This window comes from Chlorocebus sabaeus, chromosome 5, assembly GCF_047675955.1.
Source record: "Chlorocebus sabaeus isolate Y175 chromosome 5, mChlSab1.0.hap1, whole genome shotgun sequence".
NCBI lineage: Eukaryota > Metazoa > Chordata > Mammalia > Primates > Cercopithecidae > Chlorocebus > Chlorocebus sabaeus.
The window spans coordinates 18155466-18173007 of NC_132908.1; the positions used below are offsets into that span (position 1 = coordinate 18155466).

Below are 17542 nucleotides of genomic sequence, written 5' to 3' on the forward strand. Positions count from 1 at the left end.
TCTATGGGTCTGAAGTCCGCCTGGTCTCACTGGGCTAAAATGAAGCCATCAGCAGGGCTACACTCCTTTCGGGAGGCTCTGGGGGAGAATCTACTTCCTTTCCAGCTTCTAGACGGCACATACATTCCTTGGCTTCTGACCCTTCCCTTCCCATCTTCAAAAGCAGCAGTGTCTAGTCAAGTCTTTCTTAAAAGTCTCGACGCGGACTCTTTCTTGCCTTCCTCTTCCACATTTAGGGATCTTTGCGATTACCTTGGGCCCACCCAGAAATGCAGGATCCTCTTCCTGTTTTAAGGTCGGCTGATGAGCAAACTTAATTCCCTTTTGTTTCGTAACCTAACAAATACACAGGTTCTGAGGATATGTGGTAGGAAGGGGTGTTACTCTGCCAACTTCTTTTGTGAGGACTGTGTCTATTTGGCAAATCCTTTTTTAATTTTTTTTTGAGACAGTGTCTTGCTCTGTCACCCAGGCTGGAGCACAGTGATGCAGTCATGGCTCACAGCAGCCATGCTGGAGGGTAGTGCTCAAACCAATATTAATTTACAAAGGATGGGAGCTACAGTGATTCTCCAAAGACAAGATTGCCACAGGGTGGGTGTGATCCTGCTCATCTGAGCGACGGTGGTCTGCACTGGCAGAAAGCAAAAGGACAAGGTTAAGTCCATTCTGAAGACACCCAGCATCGTGCTGTCTTGGCTGCCCAACCTCCACTGGTGAGACTTGAAGTCCTTATGTACACAGAAAAGCAATAAAGCTCCCCCTGTGCAAATGGAATTCCTAAGCCAGTGGTGATGCTGAGTTAGAAAGTCACACCCTCAGCCGGGCGCGGTGGCTCAAGCCTGTAATCCCAGCACTTCGGGAGGCCGAGGCAGGCGGATCACGAGGTCAGGAGATCGAGACCATCCTGGCTAACACAGTGAAACCCCGTCTCTACTAAAAATACAAAAAATTAGCCGGGCGTGGTGGCGGTGGGCGCCTGTAGTCCCAGCTACTCGGGAGGCTGAGGCAGGAGAATGGTATGAACCCAGGAGGCGGAGCTTGCAGTGAGCTGAGATCATGCCACTGCACTCCAGCCTGGGCAACAGAGCAAGACTCTGTCTCAAAAAAAAGAGAAAAAAAAGTCACACACTGTTACAGACAGAATTTACACCAGGGGCAAGGCCTGACCATCACACCCTCGTGAGAGCTACCAGTCAGCAGGGCTTGGATGGGAGCAACACAGTGGACATAGGATCACCTTCTCTCCACAGTCACCCAAAGATACCTTTTTGTTTATTTTTTTGAGACAGAGTCTCACTCTGTTGCCCAGGCTAGAGCATGCAGTGGCGTCACCCCAGCTCACTACAACCTCCACCTCCTGGATTCAAGCGATTCTCCTGCCTCAGCCTCCTGAGTAGCTGGGATTACAAGCCTGTGACACCAAACCCACCTGGCTAATTTTTGTTATTTTCAGTAGAGACGGGGTTTCACCATGTTGGTCAGGCTGGTCTCGAACTCCTGACCTCGTGATCCGCCTGCCTCGGCCTCCCAAAGTGCTGGGATTACAGGCGTGAGCCACTGCACCTGGCAGAGTACAACCCTTTTAACAGAGCTAAGGCAGGCCAACATCAGGGTGACCTCCTGGCAAGATAAAAACTATGAATAGAAATGGCTGATTCCAGCTACTCAGGGGGCTGAGGCATGAGAATCAGTTGAATCCAGGAAGCAGGGGTTACAATGAGCCGAGATCACGCCACTACACCCCAGCGTGGGCAACCGTGCAAGACTCCATCTCAAAAAAAAAGAAAGAAACGGCTGGTTCCTGTTTACACCAGGCACATTGCTACAGTGTTGCTCAGGGTCAGGAGGGATTTGTTTCTCCATCAAAGGAGGAGGTGCCCAGAAGGCGCTCACTCAAATCCAGAACACTGCCTCTTGGGCTTTCCACGGCCTCTCCCATTATGTACCTCAAGGTTGAATCCAGGAAAGAAAGGCAGGCCAAGTTCACGTCCTGAGGGAAGTGGCCCAAGTAGGTCCTTGTAGCACACGCTTGTACAACTACTGACCTGGCCAACGCCTGCGGGTCAGGGCTCAGAGCCAGGGAAACCGTCTGAAGTGCCTGCCTCACCTCTGCCCAGTGGGCAGCTGTGGACACCATGGCCACCTTACCAGCATCCACTCTTTTTGACTGAGGGGAATCACCACCCTTCCCATGACAGGGGCGGGTGCAGGTATGGGCAGATGACTCATTGCCCAGCAATGGAGGCTTCTGGAAGTTTCCCTGAGACACAAAAAGGCTTTTCTTCCTCTGGAATGTTCTAGGGTCTTGATATGCTGCCTGGAACTGTTACTGCCATCTTTGTACTAGCCTTGATAAAGCCAACACTGGGGATGATGAAGATGATGCTTCCTTGACGGGCTGCTGAACCAGGCCCTAATCAGGCCTTCCTGCCACGTGAGACTGAACTTTCTGGCCATCGAGGCCTGCCTGGGCTGGGATGTCTGTAGGAGGCGTGTACAGGCTGAATGATCATGAAAATGTCCCAGTCAGAACCTGTCTTTTGGGATGCAAAAAGCTAGGTGAATGCAAAGAAGGTGGTCAGATGGTCATGTGCGACTTCAGCCACTGGACCTGGAGCTCTCTGAGGCTTGCTGCAGAGTCCAGACTTGGAAACGCTGTCCCAACAGCTAATGAGGCAACTTCCCGTGTCATCTCCACATGTTCATCTCCTCCTGGCATTCAGTATCGACCTACAGAAGTCACCTGGGATTCTCTTCCTTGTGATAAAAAAGAATCTCATCAGATACATCCCTGGAGCTGGGCACGGTGGCTCACACCTGTGATCCCAACACTGGGGGGCCGAGGCAAGAGGATGAGTTGAGTCCGAGTCTGGGACCAGCCTGGACAATATAGTGAGACCCCATCTCTAAAAAAATTTTTAAAACTAGCTGGTTGTTATGGTGCACACCTGCAGTCCCAGCTACTTGGGAGGCTGAGGTGGGAGGATCGCTTAACCTGGATAGGTAGTTGTTGCAATAAGCCATGATATGCCACTACACTCCAGCCTGGGTGACAGAGTGAGACCCTATCTCAAAAAACACACACACACATGTCCCTGGGAATCTGTCATTGGTTCATTTGCAGGACTAACCACTCTTCCTAAAATGCCTTGTTGAGAATCCAGTCAAAGCACAAAAAGACAAAATCCTACCTCAGCACTTAGGGCCGAAGGGAGGCCAGTGGAAAAGGCAGGACAGGTTTAGAGGTACATTTCCCAGCAGCAGCAGCAGCTCAGCCACATGTGTTTGGCAACAACTCAGACACCTCTCGGCTATGAGAGACAACAACTCATAGCTGCTCTATGACAGGGGAAAGGAAAAGGAAGGAAAAGGAGCTTGCAATTCTCCGTTCCTCATTCACTCCACTTTTTATCAGAGATGCGGACTTGTCATTAAACTTTTTCCTCAATCTAAATATCTTTCAATCTCCAACAAGGATTCTGGTGGAAATTCCCTAAAGGGAACATTCAGAGTGGCGGATAGAGAACTTAGGGCTTCGGGTACAAAAGTACAACACCCTGTACTTAGTGGCTGGGTGACCCCAGGCAATTTTATTTCTTTATCCCTGAACCTCACTTGCCTCATCTATAAGATGGGGCTAATAATAGCACCCATTTCATAATTATGAAGATTAAATACGTTATGGAAAACACTAGTATTTGCCTAGCACCTGCTAAACACTCAACAAAGGTTAACTGCACATACCGATGTCTCAAACAGGGACGGAATGTTTAACACAGAAAACAGGAGGTTTTAACCACTCACTCGTTCTCCTGGCTCCCGAAATACGAGCTGCCCCACCCCAGTTCATCCAAGCCCATCAAGATAGTTGTCCTTGTCCTTAATCTCCACAGGTGTTCAATGTGAGCCAACTGTCAGATGGCTTTCATTTGCACAACTGAATAAACCATTTATGCCTAGTGTTCCATTACTGGAACGCTAAGCTTATGGGAGTTGTTTATATCCTGCTGCTCGAGGTCATCACCAAGATTTGATTTTTCACAAAAAGAAATATAATCTCCAGCATAAATGTAATAAAGCAATTGTGGCAGTTTTTGGGGGACAAACCTCTAGAGTTTAATCTTCCAGCTTGACTGACTTGGAAGCGTTCCTGTCAATGTAAAAGATCTTGTTGGGGGCAGTGGAGAAGCCAAGGCCGGCTCCGCGGCTGTACTTCCAGCTCATGGCCCGGTCGTAGTCCCGCTGCAGATTCTGCTGCAGGCTGTCAGCCGCCTTCTTGCTGAGGGCCATGTTGGGCCTTGCAGTCGTGCTGGGGGTGCGGTTGAATGGAGGGGACAGGTTTTTGAAGCCACCCATAAGTCTGAGAAATTTCAGTTTCTGGTCTTCGTTCTCAAAACCAGCAGTATCCCACTGGCCAAACTGGGTTCCCTGGGAGAAGAGGAAAAAGGTGGCTATTTCCCTTGAGTCCAAAGCCCTTTCCTTCCCTTGACCCCAGCCTCATCAGGGAGGGCCCAGCAGATTAGACGGCTGCTGTGTACCAGGCACAGTGCTAATAAGCTCAATAGTGGATTATTCCATTAATCCTAACGACAGCCCTATGAGAACACTGCTGTTATTCCCATTGCACAGAGGAGGAAATAGAGGTCTGCAGCTTAGCTGGAGACAGAAACCTAACTGGTGACCCCCAGAATTCAAGCCCAGGTCCCGCCAACACCACTGCCCACCTCTGCACACAGAGCTGCCTTCTGCCTTCCTCCTCCTTTCCTAACTCATGGCACACAGCACAGTGTGCCTCACTTCACAACACAGCACACTCCCCCCACCTCCCTACAAGCGCACTCCCCCCACCTCCCTACACAGCACACTCCCCCCACCTCCCTACACAGCACACTCCCCCCACCACGCTACACAGCACACTCCCCCCACCTCCCTACACAGCACACGCCCCCCACCTCCCTACACAGCACACGCCCCCCACCTCCCTACACAGCACACTCCCCCCACCTTCCTACACAGCACACTACCCCCACCTCCCTTCACAGCGCACCTCACCCACCTCCCCTCACAGTGCACTCCCCCCACCACCCTACACAGCGCACCTCCCCTCACAGCGCACCTCCCCTCACAGGGCACCGCTCCCAATCACCTCACACAGCGCACCTTCCCCCACCTCCCTACACAGCACACTCCCCCCGCCTCCCTACACAGTGCACCTCGCCACCTCCCTACAGAGCGCACCTCCCCCCCGCCTCCCCCCACAGCGCGCCTCCCCCCACCACCCTCACAGCGCACCTCCCCCCACCACCCTACACAGCGCACTCCCCTGGCTTCCTTTCACAGCGCACCCCCCCCCCCGCCTCCACCCACAGCGCACTCCCCCAATCACCCCACAGAGCACACCTCCCCCACCACCCCACACAGCGCACCTCCCCCCACCTCCGCACACAGCGCGCCTCCCCACACATCTCACCTCCCCTCACCGTGCACCTCACAAGACAGCACACCTCCCCCATGTCCCCACAGGGCGCACCTCCCCTGCAACACAGGGCACCCCAGAGCCCAGCAGCCGGGCCCTCAACCAGCAGCCTAACGTTTGGGTGAGTTGGAGGGTGGGAGAGGGCGAGTGGGAATCTGAAGTGTGCTTCTCAGAAGCACTGTTTTATAGCGGGAAGGGGTGCAGGCCCACGGGGGTAAAGGTCACACAGCCAAGTCAGACTGAGCCAAGCCCAGGAACTCGGGGGTCCCCATTCCAGCCAGAGTGCTCTACCACCTATGTGCGAGAAAAGGCAGGGGAGCCCCTCCAGATCCCCTTCTTCCCAGGTCGGCGAGAGAGGAAAGAAACTCACCTCCCAAGAAGACTGACTCTGAAGTCAGGCAGACCCGAGAGGAAGCCTCCCCTGGGTGACCCTGCTCAAGTCCCCTCATCTCTCTGAGCCTCAGCGTCTTCATCTCTAAAGTGGGGTCATAACATCCCCCTCATAGGGCTTCAGTGAGACATATGGCAGATTTGACACCAAAAGCCCAGTGCACAATGCATGGCACACCTGAAGCCCTCAGTGACTGGCCACTCCTCTCCCCCTACCCCAACCAGACTGCGGACCTCCGTGCCGCCTGGCAACTTTCCGCTCACAAGCCAGATACCAGCCCAGCACTTATTCCTGGGTTGGCTTTGGGAGAATAAGAACCAGTTGTCACTACAGCTGACCTGAGTGAAGCAGTGACACATTCTCCCAGCTTCATGGTGGCCCAGAGGCAGGAATAATGACAGCTCCCCTGGCCTGCAGTTTCTAGAGTGAGAGGCAGTCTATGACCACCCCACATGGGTTTTGGGGAGAGCAGGAGACTGCTAGCTGGTCCTGGGTGAACCGGCACTTCCGACGGCTGCTGCCCACCCAGAGGGCCACTTCACCACACGTCTCAGTGGCATGGCATGTCCTAGCCCCTGTGCCCCAGGACCACTCTCCTGACGTCCTTCCAGGGACAGCCCCCCAGGACATCGGCTCCAAATCACACTGCCTTTTTTCTCGCCTTCCCTATTCAAGCTAGATGTCCCATCAGCTGGGCTCAGCTCAGCTCAGCAGGGTGGCATGGAGAGAAAGGGAGGCAGGACCCATAACAAAGCCCCACTCCATACCCCACCAGGCCAGGGTACCAGTCCCATTTTACAGGCGTGGACAGAGGCTCAGGGGAAGGTACTTGGCCAGAGTCCCACCACTACACAGTGGCGGAGCCAGTAGTGATTTTGGATCTTTTGATTCTTTTCTGAATGCTCTGACAGAGCCGGAAGGCCAGCCTCACTGGTCACCCAGACCCTTCTTTTCCTCTCCCCAAAATCCAATCTATGAACAAGTCCCGCCAGCTGTGCCTCCAAAGGAACTCACCAAGCTGTTTTCTTTCTCTATCCTCTGCCACCATCCTCAGGCTGGGCTGCAGCCTAAGGGCTGAGCCTTCTACCAGGTCTTCCCGCTTGCCAAGTCAATGCCCTCCAGCCCAATCCCACTTAGCCAGATCCCAGGCCAGCTCTCTACCATGGCCAATGAGGCCGCGAGGCCTGTGGCCTGCAGCCCTCTCGTCCCTCGTCCCAGCTGCAGTGCAGTGCCTCACTGGCCTTCCCTACAGATCACTCCAGGCCCTTTCCTACCTTAGGGGTCTGCACTGGCCACTAGCCTCACTGAAACGCTCTTCCCCTGGTCTCCTGGGGGCTGGGGCCCCTGCACCCTGAACATCTCTGGACACGCGTTACCATCTCTGAGCCCTCAGCCATCGGTTGCAGCCCCCTGACCGCAGTCTCTCCCCAACTCACTGTACTGTTTCCTTCTGACCGCTACTGCCACCTCAACTGATCTTCCTTTCCTTGTTTGCTGAGCACTTCCCTGCCACGCTCACCCAGCTCTGGCCTCTAGACCGTGAGTGCGATGATGGGGATCACATGGGCTTCGTCTGCTCCATGTCCAGCACCCAGCACAGAGCCCCACTGAGCCCCAGCAGGGCCCCAGCCTGCCAACCTCGCACTCTCTGGCCTCATGATCCTCGCACCCTCCTCCCTCCTAAGAGATCTTCTCAGGCCTGGCTTGGACATTTCCCAGTCAGAGTGGATCTGAAAACCAGGCCTGAGAGAGGCCACTACCACCCCCACCTCTGCCTCTTGCCCCTGTTCCTAACAGCCCCCCTAGGGCATTGCCCACTGCTGGCAAGAGCTCGCTGGAATGTGTCCTCCGTGATTAATCCTTAGGACACCACACCAGTCCAGGGCTGAGACAAAGGTTCAGGCAGCTTATCTGACGGGTCAGCTCTCTAGGAGGGAGGCAAGCGCCCCTTTCAGAAGGAAGGAAATTAGCTCAGGACAAATTGTGCTGTGGAGGGAGCCAGCTGCAGGCTGGGGCTGCCTCTGGGGCCTGGATGCACTTGGTTCTCCTGCTCCACTCCTCATGCTGGAGGTGAGGGGAGGCGTCGGGAGGTTGAGCGTGCCACCTCCTTGCAGAGCCCTAGCCCCAAACTTACCGTCCACTTCCTGGTTTCAGAAGCTTCCGTTTTGCCTGACTCGCGATCAATCTCTTCTTGCAAGGCCTTTCGCCTCACCTGAGCAAGAAGGATAACAGAAGAGGGCCATCAGACACAGAGATCTTCTTTCAAGTTTAAAACCCAGGACAGAGACGGGGCTGGGGGAACGCAGCATGGGAGGAACTAGCGCAGCTTGACTCTGTTACAAACGATAGGAAGCTGCTATCAAAATATTCTCTTAGCATCTCAAGAGCTGTAGCCCCTTGGCCTACACTGGGCAGGCTCATTTATCCTCTTTAGCCTCTTAAGAATGAATTTTCCTAGAAACTAAGGCTTAATCACCTTCACCATTAGAACAGTTTTTGTTTGTAGCAGCCATGTGAGATGGAGACGTTCCCAAAATGCAACGCCAAAGCACCGCCTTCTTGTGCAGAGGACACCATAGTTAACTTTTGTGATAGTAAAAGTGTTTTCTACAAAGAAAACAAGCTGTGGAGTCAGGCAGCAGAGGGTAGTCTGTATGTATATATGTATTTACTGAGACAGAGTCTTGCTCCATCACCCAGGTTGGAGTATAGTAGTGCGATCGCGGTTCACTACAACCTCTGCCTTGCAGGCTCAAGCGATTCTTCTGCCTCAGCCTCCCAGTAGCTGGGACTACAGGTGTACGCCACTGCACCTGGCTAATTTTTGTATTTTTAGTAGAGAAGTGGTTTCGCCATGCTGGCCAGGCTGGTCTCGAACTCCTGGCCTAAAGCAATCCACCTGTCTTGGCCTCCCCAAGTGCTGGAATTACAGGCGTGAGCCAAGTGCCTCTCCAGAGGCTAGTTTGAATCCCCGCACTGCCATTAACTAGCTGTGTGGCCTTGGGCAAGTCACTCAAACTTTCTAAACGCTGGTCTATTTATCCACAATAGATGGACCTATCAGCTACCTTGACGGGTAAATAAGAAAAACAAGGGTAAATAAGAAAAATATCTATGTAGATATCTAGTAGATATCTAAGTAGAACATCTACGTAAATATCCAGTAGAGCACCTGGCACGCAGTAGTTCCATCTCATACGTGGTTGCCAGCATGGCTCCAGGCCGCCACTGGAGCACCAATTGAGCAATTAATTGCTGCTATTTATTAAGCACAGATACGAGGCCGGCCACTGCTGACTGCCTCACAAACATGGCCTCATTTGGTTTTCACAGCAGCCTGTGATGGTCCATGCTGTCATGAGCCCCACTTCACAGACGGGGAAAACGAGGGTCGGGGAGATCAGTGCCTGCCCAGGTCCCCTGGTCAGTAATGGTCTAACACCAGGCCCATATGGCTACCCCTATGTCCTGCCAGGCCTCGGGGTTCAGGATCATAAAAATCCCCCAAGTTGCCGGGCACAGTGGCTCACGCCTGTAATCCCAGCGCTTTGGGAGGCTAAGGCGGGTGGATCATGAGGTCAGGAGATGGAGACCATCCTGGCTAACATGGTGAAACCCCACCTCTACTAAAAATACAGAAAAAAATTAGCTGGGCGTGGTGGCGGGCGCCTGTAGTCTCAACTGCTTGGGAGGCTGAGGCAGGAGAAGGGCGTGAACCCAGGAGGTGGAGCTTGCAGTGAGCCAAGATCATACCACTGCACTCCAGCCTGGGCGACAGAGCAAGACTCCGTCTCAAAAAAAAAAAAAAAAAAAATCCCCTAAGGCCAAAAAGTCCAGTTCCCGCAAGGATGCATTTGCCAGGGAATCTGGGCACGACAGAAGCAGAAGCTGATTCACAACAAAACTTCTCCTCTGAATGCTCCTGAATTAGCCCAGGGGGTGGCAGCATGTGGGCCTGGCTAAGCAAGTGTCACGTGCCCAGCTGCAGGGTCTTAGGGACATGTCCCCCACATCCTGCAGCAAGTAACAGGGAATGGCCAGTCGGGCCTCTCGGCCACGACCACTGCAGCCAGAAGGGCCCCCAGCGTGAGGATGGGGAAAGCACGCATTCCCTGCCCGGGAGGTGTGCGTTGGCGGTTAGCCCAGTGGCCTCTGGAGTCCCTGGTGCCCCTGAGACCAGGATCACATAGCCAGTCTGGCAGGCGGCAAGTGAGACTCCAGGTGTGGCAGGAGGCAGCAGGAGGGGCCTGAGGAGGGTCTGGGCTATACCTGGTCTATGTGCGCCTCGTCCATGTTGCCTTTCTTTTCCAACACCACCTCTAAGTCCGTGTCTGTTTCCTGCAGGAGAGGGCAGAGCTGGGTAAGGTTCAAGTTTACAACGAATGGCCTCTGCCCCTGTACCCAGCGGGGTGAGACCATGACAAAGTCCAGAAAAGACCTCAGACCATGGCATCACCCCCAGCCCTGCCACCCAGAAACATCTCATAGTCAGCAAAGTCCTTCCCATCCCTTCTTTTCCACAATTCTTCTGCAAAACAGTAGTAGTAACCTATTTGACAGATGAAGAAACTGAGGCTCAGACAGGTAAAGTGACTACAAGGTTACCCCATGGCTCAGGGACCTGGTGATTCTAACCCACATCTCCTGACCCAGGGCTTTGTGTCCAGCCTTTCCCACTACACATGTCACTTATCTCCTATGGTGACACCAAACTAGAGGACAGAGGCCGAAGACCACACTAACAGGCACCACGCTCTCCCACCCGACTGGGCCCTGAAGACCCTCCAACAGTGAGACCTCAGGCCAGCCACTCTCTCGGGGTTCTTCAGTAATGACAAATGCTGACGTTTCATGCATCCTCACTTGAGAAGTGGGCTCTGCCTGGCACCTAGCATCACGTGTGTGATGACCCTGGAGGCCCTCTCCATTCCTATCACTCATCCAGGCCTGAACACATGTGCATTTGCTGGACTGGGTGGGCTGCTGTGGGAAGTACAGTCCCCCTAACAGATGTTAAGCAGAGGGAACTCCCTTTCATTGAGCTCCCGGGAGAAGGGATTCTAGAGTCTGATGGTGGCTGGGCCCAAGCTTCTAGGGTTCCTCCCAACTCCAAGTTTCTGAATAAAGGAAGATGCTGGTAAAACCAAGGCTAATGGACTAGGGCAAAGCTGGAGAAATCCCAGCAACCAAAGCTAACACCTGGAGGCCTTTGATATGGAGGCCACCCCTCCCCTCCCTTCCCCTTCTAACCAAGCAATGGCTGGTTCAAGGTCACCCAGCAGACTGCTGCAGAGTTGGGAAGAGAATCTGGGGTTTATGCTAATAGAAGACGGTCATTTCTGGGGCTCTAATAATACCTGCTTCTATAAGAGGTGACATAGATGATTTCTGAGAAGGGATAAATGCTAATTCAGAAGCCAGACTAGCTGAGTTTGAATCCCAGCTCCACCTCTTGCCAGCTGCCTGACCTTAGACAAGGTATTAAGTCTCTGGAGCCTCAGTTTCCTGATCTGTTAAATGGGGGTGCCCACAGCAGCCACCTCACCAGACAGGTAGGAGGATGAAATGGGTTGATACATGGCAGTCTGGGCATACAGTAAGCACTCAAGAAATGTCAGCCACCGGCCATGCAGAAGGGCCGGACACTGTCTGGAGCAGGACACACACCCTGAAACAAGACACACACCATCTTGTTTCTGCCCACACGTCCGCACACACCTGAGGATGGGAATGGGGGCCTGGCCCTGGAATGGGCTCAGCTGGGAAAGGCTGTGGGTCTGGGGAGCCCCCAGCCCTCCAGCTCGCCTCAGGTCTCCCTCTCTCACTCCAAGCAGCCTGGCAGGCTGAAGACAGCGGGTGTCTGTGGTTTTCACCAAGCCATCATCTGCTCCTTCCCTCCTGGTAACAGAACTCCAGTTTTCCTCTCAGAAACTGCCTTCCCGCATCTCAGTGTGGTTTAGTTGTGACTGACACCCCCTGCCCTTCACCTCAAGTTTTTGTTTTTTTTTTGAGAGAGTCTCACTCTGTCACCCAGTGTGGAATGCAGTGGTGTGATCTTGGACCACTGCAACCTCCACCTCCCGGGTTCAAGCGATTCTTGTGCCTCAGCCTCGTGAGTAGCTGGGAATAGAGGCGCCTGCCACCATGCCCAGCTAGTTTCTGTATTTTTAGTAGAGACGGGGTTTCACCATGTTGGTCAGGCTGGTCTCGAACTCCTGGCCTCAAGTGATCTGCCTGCCTTGGTCTCCCAAAGCGCTGGAATTATAAGCATGAGCCACCACACCCGGCCACCTTTGGTTTTAGATTAGAGCTTCTGGATAGACTGATCCAACTGAGGCCTGCGACAGTGGACCTGAGACTTCTGTCATAGTTTTATAGGGGCCACCTTCTTCCTTTGGGGGTGGCTGAACTGCTGGGATGAAAGCCTGGGGCTGCTGGGACCATCAAGCCACGATGTGATGGAAGAGGAGGAGGAGGATGGGCCATAAACCAAGATAGAAAACTACAAAGCCCAGAGCTGAGAAAGTCTCACACAGGCATCTCCTGCTACCCAAATCTATTTGATTTATAAATTTTGTATACTGAGCTCTGATGATACTCAGATAGCCACGAGCACGGTTATCTCACGTTACTTGGTTCCTGAGTTTTGGATAGCAAGTGGCAAGAGTTCAGAAAGCAAGGGATTCATCTGTAAGATTGATCCCAGTTAATTCAGACCCTGATGGCAGACAGGGAAAACTTGGCTGGTTTCAGTAGCAAAGGATACCTGCAATTATCGATGATGCTGCATGAGCCCCTGGATCCAGCCATACCTGAAGCTAGTTTAACCATAACCTTTCCAATTGCATATGTCAATAAACTTCCTATTCTGGCTGAAATTCATTTAACCAGGGTTTTAGCTACAAGCATGAGTACTCGTGCATGTGCAAACATGCACACACGCCTACACACCCCTCCCAAGCCCCACCCTTAATTCTCCCACGGCAGAGTCCACTTCTGAAGGAAAACCTACCTCCTTCCAAGGGTCTCCTGCTACCCCACTCTCTTTCCTCTTCTTCTTCTTCCTTTTGAGAGCTGGCTCCTCGATGACTGGCTGCTCTACCTTCTTCTTGGACTTCATCTTTTTCTTTGCGGAGGCCTTAGGGTCATCACTTCTGGGGATGTATTCCGGAGCCTCAACTTTGACTGGTTTCTTTTTACTTCCTTTCCTAGGGTTGCTCTCCATGGACCGGGAGGGCTTGGAGTGGCCTGGGAGGGTGTCTTCCTCCTGGTGGATTTTTTTTTTCTTCTTCACCTTCCCGTTGTGTTCTCTGGGGCTCTTCCGCTTCCGTTTCTGCCCCAAGGCTGCCTGTCCCTCATCCTTCTTTCCCACTGAGCAGGTGTCCGCAACATCCCTGGCCTCCCTGGCCTCGCAGAACCAAGGGTCCTGGACTGAGAAGGCTGTGGGATCCCGGGCCCCCTTTTTCTCCTTCTTGTGTTTTTTGAGCTTCTTGCCAACTCTGGTTTCCTCCTCACTCTGTCTAGGGTCTGGGGAGGTTTTCACCCCAGAGGCATGGGACATGGCCAGAGGTGACTTCTTCTTTTTCTTCTCCCCACTGAGGGACTCCAAGTGGCCAAGCACCTGCTTCCTGGGGCTGGGTGACTTCTCTGCCTGTCTGGCATGCAGCATTGTCTCAGGTTCTACATGCCCCTCGCAAAGGGTGCTGAGAGCCGTCTTTTTCTTCTTCTTTTTCTTCACTGGAGGCATCTCAGGTGCCTGCCCATGGACCACACTCTTAGAGGGGGATGTGGCTCTTATAGAAGAAACATCGGCAAAGCAATCATCATTGTTTACAACTGAGTATCGAGTCTCTGGTTCTTTGACCACTTTCTTCTTCTTTTTCTTCTCTGGGACCCCAGGGTCTACTTTGTGTGTCTTGGTGATCATTCCTGAAAAAACAGATGGTACAAGTTACCCCTATACCAAGCCATCCTGTGTTCAGTTCTACTAAGCATTGCCAAGAGCCATGTTTCTTTGAGTGGGTGGACTAAGCATTACGGGATAGGGAAAATGGATATGATTCCTTTAGAGCAAAAAAAGAAATACTATAGAAATAGCATAAAGTTTAAATCCAGACAGCCCTAGGTTCAAACCTAAATGGTTCTCTCACCTTAAGTAAATCAGCTAACCTCCCTGAGCCTCAATTTCTTCATCTGGAAAATGGGGGAATATAACACCTCCTTCCTCAAAAGGGTGTTGAAAAGAGTAAATGAGACAACGCATGGAAAGTGCTTGGTACATTGTAAAATCCCTTTTTCTTTCTTTTTTCTTTTTTTGGAGACACCGTCTTGCTCTGTTGCCCAGGCTGGAGGGCAGTGGCATGATCTTGGCTCACTGAAACCTCCACCTCTGGGTTCAAGTGATTCTCCAGCCTCAGCCTCCCCTGAGTAGCTGGGATAACAGACACCCACGATCACACCCAGCTGATTTTTTTTTTCCCTTTTTAGGAGAGACGGGGTTTCACCATGTTGGCCAGGCTGGTCTCAAACTCCTGACCTCAAGTGATCCGCCTGCTTCAGTCTCCCAAAGTGCTGGGATTACGGGCATGAGCCACCTTGCCTGGCCTCGTTTCACTGTTTTTAAAATGTGAAGTTGATTGCCAACGCTGAATGAGTCACAGTGATACACAGTACTGAGGGCACCCAGCTTGTCTTGGACAGATATCATGGAGGCACCTGTGAGAAAGGGCTGTGGGGTCCTCAATACCCTTCAGCGTGCAGCTGGACCACTTCTCTCACTCCAGTCCCCAGCCAAGTTCCTGCTGCTCCCTGCACTAGATATTCCCAGAATCTAGAAGCAAAATATCCCAAAATATCTAACAGGCAGTTAGGATTACGGGAGGGAAAAGAAGCTTCTCCATCCTGCAGCCCTCCTCAGCTTCAGAACCTACAGGGTCCACACTGGAGCTGGCTCACTGTTAAGAGCTTCAAAGAGCCAGGCCAGGCCTGAGCCACAGGTCAAGTTCATTCATAACCCACTCCAGGAGCACCCTGGAGAGTCAAGGGAACAACTATGCTCATTCATTCCTGTCTGCCCTGTTTCCTGGTTTATTTCCAGCATCCTGCTCAGTGCCTGGCACATACCAGGTGCTCAATAAGTACTCACTGAATAAATGAATACACGCTAGGGAGACAGAGATGAACAACATAAAACACCACCCATCAAGAAGCAAGTAGGTGTGGGAGGAAATAAGGTTTAATAACAATGATACAGGTGATAAAAGCAAGTGGTAAGGTCAGGTGGTGGAGGTTGTATAACCTGTCCTACCAGTTGTCAGGAAAATTTCTGAAGAACAACTGCAGGATTAATCCCTGAGGCAAAGGTACTGAAGGCAAGTGGCTGAACGGACAGGCTTGATTGGACAGATGCTTTGGAGATGTTCACTGGACAGGTGAATACATGGATGAAGTGTGTTTGGGTGGCCGTGCTGACATGGGCAACATAAAGTTAGGAATGTATGGGTGGTGATTAAGCCTTGAACAGAACAAGCGTGAGACAAGACCTCAAGAAATACAGTAGTCCCCAGCCCAATCCCAGGTTTCCCATTCCCAGGTTTCAGTTACCCCTGGTCAACCCTGGTCCCAAAATAGGTGAGCACAGCACACCAAGTTATCTTGAGAGGGTGATCCCACGCGTGCAACTTTTATTACAATATACTGTTGTAATTGTTCTATTTTATTACTAGCTAGATTGTTGGTAATCTTTTACTGTACCTAATTTTTTGTGAGACAAGGTCTCGCTCTGTTGCCCAGGCTGGAGTGCAGTGGCATGAGCTCGGCTCACTGCAACCTCCACCTCCCGAGTTCAAGCAATTCTCACACCTCAACCTCCTGAGTAGCTGGGATTACAGGCATATACCACCACGCCCGGCTAATTTTTGTATTTTTAGTAGGGACCGGGTTTTACTATGTTGGCCAGGCTGGTCTCCAACTCCTGGCCCCAGGTGATCCGCCCACCTCAGCCTCCCAAAGTGCTGGAATTACAGGCGTGAGCCACCGCACCCTGCCCTACTGTGCCTAACTTATAAACTTTGTCACAGGTAGTATACAAAAGAAAAAACATAGTTATATTTAGGGTTCGGTACTATTTGTGGTTTCAGGCATCCACTGGGGGTTTAGGAACGTACTGCCCGGGGATAACGGGGGAGGGGTACTTTTGTATTGGCATTTAAACAAGTGGGCAGAGATAAAGGAGCTTGCAAAGAAGAAGGTGCAAACCTTGAAATAGTGTAGTCAAGAAAGCCAAGACGACTTCAGAACAGGGGAGTGGCCAAGAGATCTGGTAAGAACAAAGAATCCACCGGGAGGTTGCGGGTCAACTCTTAATCCCCTTCTCTCCCCATCTCTGCCATTTAGAAAAGTATAGATAGCATCCTCCTCTTGAGCCCTGCGACCAAATGCATTCACTCTTTCAAAGAGAAAGGAAAAGAACATTACAGTGCATCTCCTGCAAACACATATGCTTTCTCCAAAAGCGCTTTTAAATTCCCGCGGCAGCCTTGTGAGGATCATTGTGAATACCCGATCTCACAAGCTCCAGAGACTAATAATTCACTTGCCCTAGGTTCCAAAGCCATCAAGTGGAAAACAGGAGATTGGAATTCCGCCCACAGGACTCCAAAGCCAGTGCAGCAACACCCCACTCCCCCGTAGGATCACCTGCAAGACGCGCGGGAGCCAGGAAGTGAGATCGGTGCCTCCAGGGCTCCCCTGCGCCCAAGCCTCCGCAGCAACAGATTGGGAGGGATTACGTGGGGTCCCAGGCCCGGCTCTGAGGCGGGAAAACTTTCTGGAGGCAGCGGCCTCAGGCCAGAGCGGGCGCGCACCGACTGAAGGGGTCGGATTTAGGGATGCGGGTGGCCCGCATTTCCCCGACTTCTCCGCCGCGCACTTCCTCTGGTGCAATCTCCAGACCCCGCGCCGGCCCGCCTGCAACGCATCCTGGCACTCACCGGTGGGCGAAATTTCCCCGCCTCCACGTGAGAGCCCACTCCGCCGCGACCCGGAAGTCCACTTCGAGTCGCCGGCCCACCCTCTCGGGTTGCGGCTTCTTCCGGGTCGCGGCCTCCCGGCGAACGCGGTTACCGTGGAAACCGCGGCCATGGCTGCACCGCGGCAAGTCCCCAGCCACACAGTGCCCCGTAAGCCCAGCTGCTCTACAAACTCGTCGTTCACCCGGACGCCGGTGTCCACTGTGTCTCTCGGTTCCCGCGAGCTGCCTGTCTCGCCGTGGCAGGTCGCCGAGCCGTCGAGCAAGAATCTGTGGGAGCAAATCTGCGACGGTAGGCAGCCCGGGCTGGCCGAGAGGGGCGGGACCCGGGCGGCCGGGTAGGGGCCGCGTTTGAGGAGCGCCCACTGTGCGCCTGGCGGCTCACGGGCAGGGCCGCCGGGCAGCCGCTCCGCGGGTCCGGGCTCCTCATTTTACGCACGGGGAAACTGAGGCTCGGAGAGGCTAGCCCGCAGTTACGCAGCGCGGCCTCCAATCGCCATCGATAGTGAGGTCAAAGGCAAGGGAACGGCGAGGGAAAGCTGAATAAAGAGAACCATGCGGTGTGGACTAGTGGTTCTTAAACTTCATTTAGTGAACAGAAAAGAATTGCTGGGGCAGGGGCGGAGATCTTGTTAAAAATGTA

The 17542-nt window shown here is 52.9% G+C and overlaps 2 protein-coding genes across 12 annotated transcripts in view; one reads left to right on the forward strand and one right to left on the reverse strand.

The window, feature by feature from the left end:
• Window positions 1-3561: 3561 nt before the first annotated feature.
• Window positions 3562-17012, reverse strand: KNOP1 (lysine rich nucleolar protein 1). Of its 4 annotated transcripts, none has more exons than XM_007987050.3 (5): window positions 16862-17012; window positions 12883-13799; window positions 10140-10208; window positions 8005-8082; window positions 3562-4431 (listed from the first exon to the last, which is right to left on the reverse strand). In XM_007987050.3, the coding sequence occupies exons 1-5, from the start codon at window positions 17010-17012 to the stop codon at window positions 4120-4122; spliced, it is 1527 nt and encodes a 508-aa protein (XP_007985241.3). In that variant the 3' UTR covers window positions 3562-4119. The 4 variants fall into 4 exon arrangements, with proteins under 4 accessions (XP_007985241.3, XP_007985251.3, XP_037845717.2 ...); XM_007987060.3 differs by having other exon boundaries at window positions 16569-16921; XM_037989789.2 differs by lacking the exon at window positions 16862-17012 and adding an exon at window positions 16128-16317.
• Window positions 17011-17542, forward strand: part of IQCK (IQ motif containing K) — a 138004-nt gene continuing 137472 nt past the window's right edge. For 6 of the 8 annotated variants that reach the window (XM_007987030.3, XM_073015212.1, XM_073015213.1 and 3 more), the window contains exon 1: window positions 17011-17191. In XM_007987030.3, the coding sequence (XP_007985221.2) occupies window positions 17011-17191 (181 nt within the window). The remainder of the gene's footprint in view (window positions 17192-17542) is intronic. The other 2 variants (XM_073015214.1, XM_073015211.1) reach the window with 1 other exon arrangement.